Source organism: Priapulus caudatus, unplaced genomic scaffold (genome assembly GCF_000485595.1).
Source record: "Priapulus caudatus unplaced genomic scaffold, Priapulus_caudatus-5.0.1 Scaffold796, whole genome shotgun sequence".
In the NCBI taxonomy this organism is placed as follows: domain Eukaryota; kingdom Metazoa; phylum Priapulida; class Priapulimorpha; order Priapulimorphida; family Priapulidae; genus Priapulus; species Priapulus caudatus.
Window position 1 is genome coordinate 39,962 of NW_014577857.1, and position 13,449 is coordinate 53,410.

The following is a 13,449-nucleotide window of genomic DNA, read 5'->3' on the forward strand; positions in this document are numbered from 1 at the left end:
TATGATATATATAATATATATATATATATATATCGTATATTATATATTATTATATATAGAGAGAGAGGAGAGAGAGAGAGAGAGGAGAGAGAGAGAGAGAGAGAGAGAGAGTTCTAACTGACCTAGATCTCTAATTATGTGCAACATTATATAGCGCTATTTGGTGCATTGTTAATTTCTATAGATGAAAGGGTTATATCGATCAATATTTCCTTCCTCCTGGGCAAACTGTTGATTTACATTTCGATATTGGTCTACGAACAGTGAAGTGCGTACGGTACGCATATATGTAAAACTTACAGGGTTTTGTCTGAAACATTTTTCCAGCAGAATTTGAATAATCTTTTTAATTGTATTGTAGCATTCCACGTCTTTTCGCATAAGTTGCTGATTTTGCATATAAATTTAACATATTTATGAAATTAATAATACTTTCATTTTTTAAATTCACATATGAATATTATATATATATATATATATATATAGACAATAATATACAATCCAATACAATATAAATTGTATATTATATTATATATATATATATATTAAAATATAATCCATATATGGATTATTCTATTTATACTATAACATGTATATCATAGTAATACATGTTGCACATATTGTGTAACACTATGCATACACACATAGTTGAAATATAGTTCATTATGCCACATGATATATTGACAATACCAACTGCTGTCACATGTTGAATGAACGTCTGAATGATAAATTTATGCCCATGCAGACACCCAAATTATCAAATCTCAAGTGTTTCTATACTGGTTGAAGTTATTTCGTGAAATACGAGATCCGTTCACATGATATGCACTGTAAAATTACATAAATTAGATTCCTAATGCAGCCAGAAATCAATGAGAAAATTTCACAATTTTCAGCACTTAATCGACTTTATTATTAATAAGGGGTTTTCACTGAGATAGAATTGCTTGCTTAACAGAAATCGTCTTCATTAAAAAAAATATTGCGAATATGTGTGGAAAGCGCCCAGTAGACGCCATGCATATTTCAGGCGCACATCATATACAGCACGTTAGCAGGAAAATTGTTCTTATAAACCTCGACGATCCATGCAGCAAACACTGCTGCCGCATGCAGCCATAACCCTAATTGACCGTGGAGTTAGCGGGGGCAACCCACTGCTCGATCAGGTTCGTTGACAGTCCGTGATAGAAACTCCGACTCCATACGAAAGGACTCGTGCGTTTTGTTCCATGACAAGCCCTCCATCCTAATTGATTTGGCATAGGTGACGTCATCAGCCTCATCCCTCCTTTCCGATCTCGGAATCCAGGCCTTCTCTATTCCGCGCCATTAATAAACGATGCCGTGACTAAATTTTCGTCTCGTTGGGCTGTGTTGGCGAAACGGTTCGAGAACGCGTCTAAAGTCACCGTCGCGCCAGAATTTCACATTGATTTTCTTACATAAACGGATTAGAAAGAAGCGAAGAAAAATGCACGCGGTGACGTCACTCAGCAGTGACGGGAGGGGCAGCCGTCGCCTGATAATTGCAGTCCGCCATTTTGACGAAGATAGACAGCAGTAGGTGCCAGTCAAGTGTCAGATCTGTCCGTAAATATAGAGACTCAGCTCTCGGGCTGTGAAATCTCAATATTTATCGCGTCCCGTACTGCTATGTTTTTAGGTTAGTGATCCTTACAGCGTATCCATACAGCGCTGTACTTAAGCGGCAGCGGTGTGGATCCATTTGGAAACAACATGGAGTCAAATCCTGAGTTGGCGCAACTCTCTGTATATAGGGACCCTAGCTCACACCGTGTTCAGGTATACTATACCTTCAGTAATACCGTATCTACTTTGTATTCATCCAGGGTACACCTGTAGTTGTACAGGTGGCACAGACATCACCTGACGTGTCAAATCAGGTTTTGACGTCACCTGGCGACGTGACAACACAGAGTCAACAGTTAGAAGAGCAGAAAAAGGCTGTTTATAGGTATGTAAAGTGCAAAAAAAAAATTATGATCGGATTGATGTTAGCAGCTATTCCTGATTACGTATTTTACAAATGAGAAATTCATTGCAGAAAGTTTAAAGTTTAGAACACCCTAAAGTTCAAAAGACATTGCTTATTGGTGACTATAGTCATCTGTTATTGATGACTCTTATCTGTCATCAATGGTTTCATCACCTTTACATTTTTCGAGCATATTTACAATCATCAGTAAGTAGTTCCCTATAGTGACCCATCGCACAGTTTCACACGCATTTACCCGTGGATTTAGTGCTTTCCAACTTCTTTTCATTGCTTTTTAATGGCGTTGTGGCGGTTGATCACACTTGTTATTCCCATGCTCAATTAATCGTGTTGCTTCATTTAAATTCTTCAACGTTATGGGGTTTTCTGATTTGCTGCCCTTTTATAATTTTCGTGCTAATGCTCGTCATGTGGATTTGTCATCTTTCTGCTGTATTTCTAATCCCGATTGCTTAGCAGAAGCTAGGGGCCGCAGATGCCCATATATGGGTTAATCGTGGCTTCTTTGCCTGATAGGTCACTTCGTCTGCACACCTTGTTGCTACGGTACCTGCTGTTGCATGCACCTCTTTGCTACAGTTACTGCACGCACATCATCGCCACGGTAACTGCCGTTGCACACACCTCGTTTCCACGGTGACCGTCATTGCGCGCACCTCGTTTCCGCGGTGACCGTCGTTGCGCGCACCTCGTTTCCGTGGCGAATGTCGTTGCACGCACCTCGTTTCCGCGGTGACCGTCGTTGCACGCACCTCGTTTCCGCGGTGACCGTCGTTGCGCGCACCTCGTTTCCGCGGTGACCGTCGTTGCGCGCACCTCGTTTCCACGGTGACCGTCGTTGCAGGCACCCGCTGTTTCCGCTGCTGGCGCTCATCTTTGAGAAGTGTGAACACGCGATGCAGACGTGTGAACCGACGACGGCCGACACGTTCTCCGTCGACATCCAGGCGTTCGTTCAGAAGCAGGAGCAGGACCGCAAACCCTTCTTCAGCGAGAGCGACCCCGAACTGGATGCGCTGGTAGGTGGCGCTAGCGACGGGACCGGGGGGAGGGGGTGGTGGGCGATCGATCGTGTGGTGAAGCGAGGATGGGGGGAGGTAGATTTATGGGAGAGTGAGCGGTTACGTACGACTGTCGAAGTGAAGTGGAACGAGAAGGTTTGCATTTGCGTGAGAAATTGTATGTAAAACGTGCACATTGTGCTGTTTGAATATAACATACGTAGGTTAAGTGCATATGATACATGTTGCAGAATACATAAATTACCGGCTACACGTATAGCTGTGTAAGTGTATCACTTTGATGGTGTTGCTGTGTTTACTATTGCGCAAGTTACGCAATACTATTATATAACACTTATGTAACTCCTACTATTATGTCACAATACTATAAGTTGACTTACTGTAACTATTGTCAGCAAGCGTCGGCATTTCAACATTACTACGTGGTAGGTTTTGTAAATCTAAGTTCAGCTTCTTTACACTTTAGCAAATACATCGTGAAAAGTGCACCTAGTGCAGGGCCCCCCTCTCTTTCTCTCTCTTAACTCCCCGTGAGCTTTCTCAGCCGAGCTTCCTCTTCTTCGTTCGACGACCTCCGTCAGACCTGTGTATAGTAAAAGTTTCTTCCGTTTCGATATTTGTATGTACGCAAGCAGCAGGAGAGGGAGCAAATCTTCAGTGGTGACCCTGAAGGCGACACCCTGGTAAGCGAACTAAGCGGTTAGCGTGCGGCCAGCGTCAGGGGGCGCCAGCGTGCGCGCGACAGTCACGCGCGTTGGTGCTTCGCAGCGCACTCATCGCTCGCAGTTGCTAGCAGGAATGCCTAGTGGGGGGCGAGGGGAGGGTGCAGGACGCAGCGCTTAATTAACATCGATCGTTTAATTACGTAGACGAGCTTTGAGACTGTTTTTCCCGCCTTCCGTCGTCGTGGTAACGGATTCTTGTCGTGCATCTGCGGTCATCTCTGCATATTGTGTGCATGACCTGATGATTTAGTGGAATTTCTGTGAAGGGTTGGTTTGTCTAACCGTTAAGCGTAAATCGGGGTTTTCTACGTTCTGAACTAGTGAACACAGACCCGTGTGAGGCCGCTAGCTCATGGTTGACGAGGGGAAAAAAATGCTTGGGTATAAATGGCTAAACTGGTGTAGAAACTCTTGTCGTGTATCGTTTAGCTTGTTCCCTTCGATTGTTCATCCTCGGCAGATGGAGGCTACTCTGCAGTGGTTAGCCGTTGTAGACGGGTTAGGCTGCACAGCCGTCACACCTATTGCACTGCATGAGATTTTGTAACCCTTGCCGGTCTGTCTCACCTGGATGTGTGTGTGTGTGTGTGTGTGTGTGTGTGCGTGCGTGCGTGCGCGCGCGTGCGTGCGTGTGTGTGTGTGTGTATGCACGCTAGTGATGAGTCGAGTGTTCACCGATCGTAACGATATGTCGGCCCGCCGGCAAATTCCCCGAGGCATGTACTGCATCTGCATCCCGGACGTTCGTCGTATGTCGCGCCATTCTGGCAACTGTCGTGAGCGCGCGGGGTGGGGGGGGGGGTGTTTGTCATGAAGCCACCAGGGCTTTGTGTGTTGGATAGACGTAGGACTGTGAGTGTAAACCAGCCGGAGTGGATGGTGTTGTTTGGCGATGCGTCAGAGTGCAGCCACGTGTACGGGGCTCGGCGATTATGTTCGATTATGTTCGATTTGTTTTTTAAGTTCTGAGTTCGATTTTGGTCGACCTTCATTTTTGGTTTGTGTTGAGTATGTTATCCGTGTTACGTGTGTTTCACTGTTTCGGTGAACATGTGACCTGTTATCACGGGCGTGCGTAATTAACATTCTGTTGATGTTTTTCATGGATTAGTCATCGTACAGGTGGTGTTACGTGCAATTATTACATTTCTTGTATGTCACAGAGACAAGCTCGATGTACGAATCTAGTAGGGCTGTAACGATACACAAGCCTCTCGATTCGATCCGGTTCTCGATATTAGCCTCTCGATTCGATCCGGTTCTCGATATTAGCCTCTCGATTCGATTCCTTCGATTCGATTCCTTCAATTCGATTCCCAAAATATTGAAATGTTATCTTATTTTTTATATTTTCATTATTTTGCAATAATAAATTATTAGAAATTGCCAATGAATACTAAATGGTGAATAGACTAGAGAGTCTAGAGAGTATAATATATACACTGCACAGTCGCTGAGTAACATTGGTGAGTAACACTCCACAGTATATAGCGTAGTGCCGCCATCTATTGGAGGAAAAAAGTGGTATCGAAGTGAAATCGAAAATGCGGGGAAAAATATCGAGGATCGGATCGAAGGAAGAGAATCGCGATCCGATTCAATTTCGGTGGATCGTTACAGCCCTAGAATCTACCTGCACTGAATTTTTTCAGATGCAGTTTTCTATGAATATCCAGAAGAATCTCTAAGAAATAATTCTCAACCGTGTTCTGTGAGCGTATTTGTTTGCCGTTGCAGATGGTGAAAGCAATACAGGTGTTGCGTATACACTTACTGGAGCTAGAGAAAGTCAATGAACTATGCAAGGACTTTTGTAACAGATACATCGGTGTATTAAAAACCAAAATGCAGGTACGGAGAATAGCATCTGTGCAGTTTGTACCGTTGGTAATCTAATACTTGTTTTACTCTACTCATGTGTTTTTAGCTCATCTGACATAGTCAGATGCAGCTTGTAGAATCGCTTGATCGTCCGTCCGTCCGTGCGTCCGAGCGTCCGAGCGTCCGTGCGTCCGTCAACAGTTGGGCACAAATCTTAACCGCTCGACGTACGGTCACGATATTCGGCACATTGGGGGGGGATCGTCAAAACGAGTAGAGAAAGAGAGAGAGAGAGAGAGAGAGAGAGAGAGAGAGAGTTCTAACTGACCTAGATCTCTAATTATGTGCAACTTATATAGCGCTATATTGGTGCATTGTTAATTTCTATAGATGAAAGGGTTATATCGATCAATATTTCCCTTCCTCCTGGGCAAACTGTTGATTTACATTTCGATATTGGTCTACGAACAGTGAAGTGCGTACGGTACGCATATATGTAAAACTTACAGGGTTTTGTCTGAAATCATTTTTCCCAGCAGAATTTGAATAATCTTTTTATTGTATTGTAGCATTCCACGTCTTTTCGCATAAGTTGCTGAATTTTGCATATAAATTTAACATTATTTATGACATTAATAATACTTTCATTTTTTAAATTCACATTATGAATATATATATATACCTATATATATATATAGACAATAATAATACAATCCAATACAATATAAATTGTATATTATATATATATATATATATATATATTATAATATAATCCATATATGGATTATTCTATTTATACATATAACATGTATATCATAGTAATACATGTTGCACATATTGTGTAACACTATGCATACACACATAGTTGAAATATAGTTCATTATGCCACATGATATATGTACAATACCAACTGCTGTCACATTTGAATGAACGTCTGAATGATAAATTTATGCCCAGACACCCAAATTATAAATCTCAAGTGTTTCTATCTGGTTGAAGTTATTTCGTGAGAATACCGAGATCCGTTCCACATGATATGCACTGTAAAAATTACATAAATTAGATTCCTAATGCAGCCAGAAATCAATGAGAAATTTCACAATTTTCAGCAACTTAATCGACTTTATTATTAAATAAGGGGTTTTCACTGAGATAGAATTGCTTGCTTAACAAGAATCGATCTTCATTAAAAAAATATTGCAGACTATGTGTGTGTAAAGCGCCCAGTAGACGCATGCATAGTTTCAGGCGCAATACATCATACAGCACGTTAGCAGGAAAATTGTTCTTATAAACCTCGACTGATCCATGCAGCAAACACTGCTGCCGCATGCAGCCATAACCCTAATTGACCGTGGAGTTAGCTGGGGGCAACCCACTGCTCGATCAGGTTCGTATGACAGTCCGTGATAGACAACTCCGACTCCATACGAAAGGACTCGTGCGTTTTGTTCCATGACAAGCCCCTCCATCCCTAATTGATTTGGCATAGGTGACGTCATCAGCCTCATCCCTCCCTTTCCGATCTCGCAATCCCAGGCCTTCTCTATTCCGCGCCATTATAAGCGATGCCGTGACTAAATTTTCGTCTCGTTGGGCTGTGTTGGCGAAAACGGTTCGAGAACGGTCTAAAGTCACCGTCGCGCCAGAATTTCAATTGATTTTCTTACATAAACGGATTAGAAAGAAGCGAAGAAAAATGCACGCGTGACGTCACTCAGCAGTGACGGGAGGGGCAGCCGTCGCCTGATAATTGCAGTCCGCCATTTTTGACGAAGATAGACAGCAAGGTAGGTGCCAGTCAAGTGTCAGATCTGTCCGTAAATATAGAGACTCAGCTCTCGGGCTGTGGAAATCTCATAATTTATCGCGTCCCGTACTGCTATGGTTTAGTTACGTGCACGAAATGATTTATTGTATTTGATGGCTAAGCGTGCAAAAGATATGTTGTTTCCGTCGAGGTAAATTCTTCGTACATGCACTTTGTTGCGCGACGACATACATACACAGAACATGGGCTTTGCTCGCGAACACCGATATTGCATGCTATATTATCACGTATAGTATTAATAATCATAAGACAGTTTTGTAGTGTATTTAATGTTTTCACGTATAGCGGACGTACGTACATGATTTAGCATTGTTGATTTAATTGAAATGAATAATATCATGCTATATTTTCGTTATTTGAAAGTGACGTACCGGCAGTATAATGTAAGATAACAACAGTCTCCTGCCAATATTACATGATAGCGTACAGTAGGCCTAGACACTAAAAAAGAGTGTACAGACTACAGTAGTTTGTTATTTCCAATTCCATATTATTAGTTCCTTGCATAATAGTATTATGATTAGTAATAATAAATGTAATAAATATAGTATTATTATCAATCTGTTATCATTTATTTTAAATTTTTAAAATTTTAAAATTTATTTAGGCAATTAATTATCCATCATATACAATACATAGCATACTTTTACAATAAAATTCTGAATTCATAAAATTGGATAACTACCAAGGATATATACACAAAAAGCATGACTAACAGTCTAACACACTTATTTACATTGTGGTCCTTGTTTTGCTATGCCTTGAATCTAACATGCAATTACACTACTATCAGCACTAACTATTGAAATATACAAATTTGTAGTTTTAACCGGTCATACAATTGTACATTTTCATAATACGATACAAACTTTTCTTATGCCTAATTTCAACCGAATTCTTTTAGCGAAAATCATACTCCTCTGCCTCTAAATGTTTCTACCTTTTCCATCAGACATTTTTTAACACTATACTTAAAACTAGAATAAACAGAATTTGTCCTAACTTGCTGTGGTAGAGAGTTCCAAGCTTCAATTGCAGTATAAGTAAAAGAGTTTTTCCCACTGCTTCCCACCCTCGGTTTAAAAATAGACATCTCACCTTCCATTGTATTGAAACTATGGACTTCTGACGTTAACATGAAACCTTCTGTCATATATACTGTGGGCTGAGATTATGTAATATTAAAAAAACCCTAAATTGACCTTCAGTTGCATTACCCTGAACTCTACAGGTACCCAATTTATAGCCTTGAACTCTTTAGCCCCTATGTGTGCTCTAGTACCTAGGTTGAGAACACATCTAATGGCTTTATTTTGACACACTTGCAGCTTAGCACTTGTGCACTTTATGAGACTGCTGTACCATATACTGCTTGCATAGTCAAAATGACATTGAATTAGGGCAGAAACTAGTATAATCTTTTACATGCCGTGTTTAAATACTTGGCTTTTCTGGAAAGAATTTTTAATCTATTGTTAACCGTTTTAACAACCTTAATTCCCGTTAACTCACCGTTTACTCTGTTTACCACTCGTTCCTTTTATTAATTGTTATTGAAAAAGTTAACGATTGTTTATAAATATTCATTATTACTGTGTTTGGTCTGTTGGGTTAATTAAATTAAAATTAAATTGCAATAAATGAAATTATGATGACACATTATAAAAGTAAAAGTAAAATACAATTAATATATTGTTGATCTAAAATTGTTTGGGTTAATACAGTAGGGTCTCCGAAACTTCCCTGCATTTACCTGTTTACTTGCATTGTTTTACATTCATTAGTGAAAATTATTCAATTTATGTAAAAGCAAATGGACGCACTGTTACAAATGTTTGTTATACTGTATGTGATTGATGAGTAAGCAGCTGTTTCACCATTAATCAGACACATCTATGAAGTCCGTAGGTAAATTATTGTGATTGCTGCGAGTCTATTAGTTAATAATTTTCCCTTGTGATCCACAAGTTACTAAAATCCTCAACTTACATGTGCAATTTCTTTTCGCTAGTGATACAGCAAATATTACAGGAAATTATAGTATTTTAATAGCTTTAAACATTTGCATAAAAGCAATTGCTTTCTTGATTTTTTTTCTTGATTCTTCTAGATTTTTTTCTCCATTAAAATGACTGTATTCAGTACATGTACTTGTATTTAAATTATATGCAATAAAAAATAAAGAATATTAATAGTTAGTATAATTGTAAAAGAGCTGACACACGATTGTCCTCTGACAATATGACAGATATCTTTGTTACAGGCTCCATAACTTATATCACCTTATGATATCACAGTGTAGTGCAATAGCAGGGCCATATTCAGAAATGGATGAACAGGGGGGCGAAATGTACCTGGAGGCACGCCAGCGCTAGGGGGGTCTGGGGGCATGCTCCCCCCGGAAATTTTGAAATAGTTAAAAGCCATTTTCCTGCAATCTGATGCATACCGTGGGCCAAATTCTGATGTCTGATGACACTATCTCAGCCCTATAGACTCAACCCTACAATTTAGGGTTTAAAACATTTTTCATGATTTTTTTTCTGGGCCTGCAAACGGGGGGAGGGGGGGGGGCGTACACCGGCTCTGCCCTATGCTGGATACGCCACTGAATAGTTACTCAGCAACTATTATTGCTAAAAGAAATCTTCCCGGAATCTGCACGTAGTAATAAACACTCTCGTGGTGACCAGCGAGGACCCAGTCTCTGCCCCGCGCACAGCCGATTGATTCTGCTGTTGTCAGTTTTAGAGTAGATGTGGTGAGGTACGTCGCCGCCGACGACGACGATGCAGCAGCAGCCGACGCCAGCGGGCATCACTATGGTTCCCATAGTCACTCAGACGACGGGAGCGCCCAACTTCCAGGAGATACAGATGATCGCTGGGGCTCAGCTGACGCAGGTCGATGTAAGTCTCCGGTGACGAATGCGCGAGAATTTACGGGCCGAGCTCGGGGGCGAGAATTCGGCGGGTGACGGTGGGGATGGGAAGGTGTCGGGTCTGCTGCGTGGATAGATGGGGACGGTGTAAATCAGGTATGGTAGAGGCAGTTAGAGGGTATACTAACTTTCACACATTGCTGGGAGACGTGGATGTGGGTTGTGATGCGTTTCCGTTCTTTCAGCATCCCTACCCCACCGAGGATGAGAAACGACAAATCGCAGGTCAGACCAACCTGAGCATTCTGCAAGTGAATAACTGGTGAGTTGGTTTGCTCTCGTCAGAAAGAACACTCGCTGTATAGTCGAACACCGTATGCACTAAATGCCAAAGGGCTGACGTGTAGACACGAGGAAAAATCGGCTCAGTTTTCCCTTACTTTAATAATCTGTAATGGGTCTAAGCAAACACCCTTCAGGCTCTTTCACATTTTCATTTGCAATCAGCGCACGCAAAAGCTCTCGTTATCATTTGAGGTCGTCAGGTGTGTGAAGAATTATTAGTTTCAAAGCGATCCTATTTCACAGAGATGGTATATGTGAGAGCAGTATGACAAACAACGTCTTCACGTCTGTGTATTTTCTGCATCTATTCTGTTATAAGTGTGATGTGGCTGTGATAGCGGATGCCACCGAAATATTTATCATTTCAAGTTTCATCGTTATCACCGACAAACACTTGATATATGTGTCTATTTAAATTTTGTATTTTAAATTAGCATTTGGGGTGACTTAGTGAAGCAATCCTGTTTCACCGAGATTCAATGTTGCCAGTATTACAGGTGACTCGTTCACTTCTAATAAGTTTTCTGCATCTAGCCATAGGGTAACTAGGTGGTTTGGGTGGGTTGGGTGTGTGGTTAGGTTAGGCAAGCAGGGGGCAGACGGACAGGTAAGTATCATATAGCTAGACCTATGCTGCTGCAGTATTGTGACTGTGTCACTGTCAGTCAGTCAGTCAGAGACGCTCATGGCTCCCGGGTGGAGCATAGGCCACTGATGAATCCTCGCTATTGTGGTAGTACTATGTGGATAGGTGATGAGGCTGCGGCGGCGGAGTGATATGAGAAATAAAGCACTTGAAAGATGGCTACCAAATCATAATCAGTGTTCGCAGATTACTGCTGATGAGATACCACAACAGCCATCTGACTCGATGTTGGGCGAGTTGTCTGATGGTGTCCCAGGTGTGTCCCTCGGCTTTGATTTCGGCTTCGACCGACCTCCATGTGGTTTTCAGACAGCTCCTTCCCCTTTGACCTTGTGGGTTCCACGCCAGTGCTTGTTTGGCGATAGAGTCTCTAGATTTGCGTAAGGTGTGGCCAATCCACCTCCACTTTCTTCGCTTGATGTCAGTTGCGATCGGTTGTTGCTTGGTTCTTTCCCACTGTGACATTGTGACTGTGTATGCGGCATGTTTTTACAGGTTTATAAATGCGAGGCGGCGAATACTTCAGCCCATGCTGGACGCCAGTAACCCAGAACCCAACTCCAAGTCCAAGAAGACGAAACCCACAAACACAAAGCCAGCAGTGCAAAGGTGCATCACACTATTCTATTTTATCTCATGTATATATATGTGTGTAACAATGATGTGTACGCAACTGCGTGTCTGCATATCTGCGCCTAACAAATGTGGTACTACGCACGACTGAAATTTTACGTTTATAATCGTAGCAACAGACCTCAGATGAGCCCAGACGCTCTGCGGCTCTTGTTGATAGTTTTGATGATAAAAGGTGATTGAGATTCTTAATATGAACAAGGTGATGAATAAATAGATCGTTAAACTGAAGAGGTTGATGTTTTACATTTACAGACACACTTTCAAAACGAGAACATCTTTAGGCCAGACTACCTTCCAAATTGTCTGCAAGAAGAGTTGAATGCAACCACACCAGTTCTGCCGGTAGGTATCTCTCCAACCTGTAGTCAAGCTCGGGCCACTTGTATGATCCCTGCGGCATGCAATTTCCGAGTTTCAGTCTTTTACTCTTCCCGTTTGAGCGACAATTAAGCTATGGTTACGAGGAAACAGCATTCTAATTTTCTGTGCGCGCTTGCAGCCGTTGTCGACGGCAACAGCGGCGACGGCTCCACAGACGAGCAGCGCGAGCGTTGTGATACAGCAGCCGACCGTGTCCGTGGCAACGATCAACCAAGGACAGATCGTCTCCGGTGGCACGGTCTATCAGATGGTGCAGACTCCGCAAGGAATTGTTGCTCAACCGATACAGGTAGTGTTGCGCTCCGTGACGACATGTTTCTATGTTGATTTGCTAGTATGGTCCTTTTTATGATGCTTGTCGTACTGAGGTGTAATTTTGTCGTAGCGAGGGGTAATCGTGCCGTGGCATAACTTTGTCGTGCTGTGGCATAATTTTGTCGTGCCGTGGCATAATTTTGTTGTACCATGGCATAATTTTGTTGTACTGTGGCATAATCTTGCCGTACCGTGGCATAATCTTGCCGTACCGTGGCATAATCTTGCCGTACCATGGCATAATTTTGTCGTACCATGGCATAATCTTGCCGTGCCGGCACGTAATTGCTGTACTGTGCCACAAAGCAGCAACACGTTAGTTTAGCGTTAATCAATAATCAATGATCAATAACACCGAATCGTTGTCGCGATCTGCAGTCGGCACCGCGTAGTCACGATTTTACCGTGTGTTCTCGTAGATTCAGACGGCGCCGCAAGTTATACAGGGCAGTACGCCGATCTCGCAGATAGGAACGTCATCGAACGCCGCACAGACGCTGGACAACAACAGTAACGTTACTGCGCTCAGTGAGTGTCCATGCCTCAATGACGGGTTCGCAATGAAGGAGTTAAAAGTGATTAACCTTGTCATTTTTTCAGTGGTTTTGGTTTTTTTTTAAATTTCGTGAAGTCAATGATTTAATGGTATTGTTGTTGAGACTTGTTAAAAAAAAGTTTCCAACATGAGAAAGTCTGGGAGTCGAGGAAAATGCAGGTTATTTTTTGAGGTGTCATTGGTCTGGTGGACTAACTGAGAAATATACGTCTTTGACATATTTTTTACTAGTAAATTGAGACTGAATTACTTGCTTCACTATCATAAACT

General features: G+C 41.9%; 1 protein-coding gene across 1 annotated transcript in view; it reads left to right on the plus strand.

Moving 5' to 3' along the window:
- The window catches only part of LOC106813588 (homeobox protein PKNOX2-like), a gene marked incomplete at its 3' end in the record, with an annotated part of 18,021 nt that extends 4,870 nt beyond the window's left edge, over positions 1 to 13,151 (plus strand). The window contains 7 exon segments of the mRNA XM_014817764.1: positions 1,854 to 1,978; positions 2,865 to 3,039; positions 3,675 to 3,725; positions 5,505 to 5,618; positions 12,180 to 12,269; positions 12,427 to 12,597; positions 13,043 to 13,151. Coding sequence (XP_014673250.1) covers positions 2,917 to 3,039; positions 3,675 to 3,725; positions 5,505 to 5,618; positions 12,180 to 12,269; positions 12,427 to 12,597; positions 13,043 to 13,151 — 658 coding nt within the window.
- Positions 13,152 to 13,449: the final 298 nt, after the last annotated feature.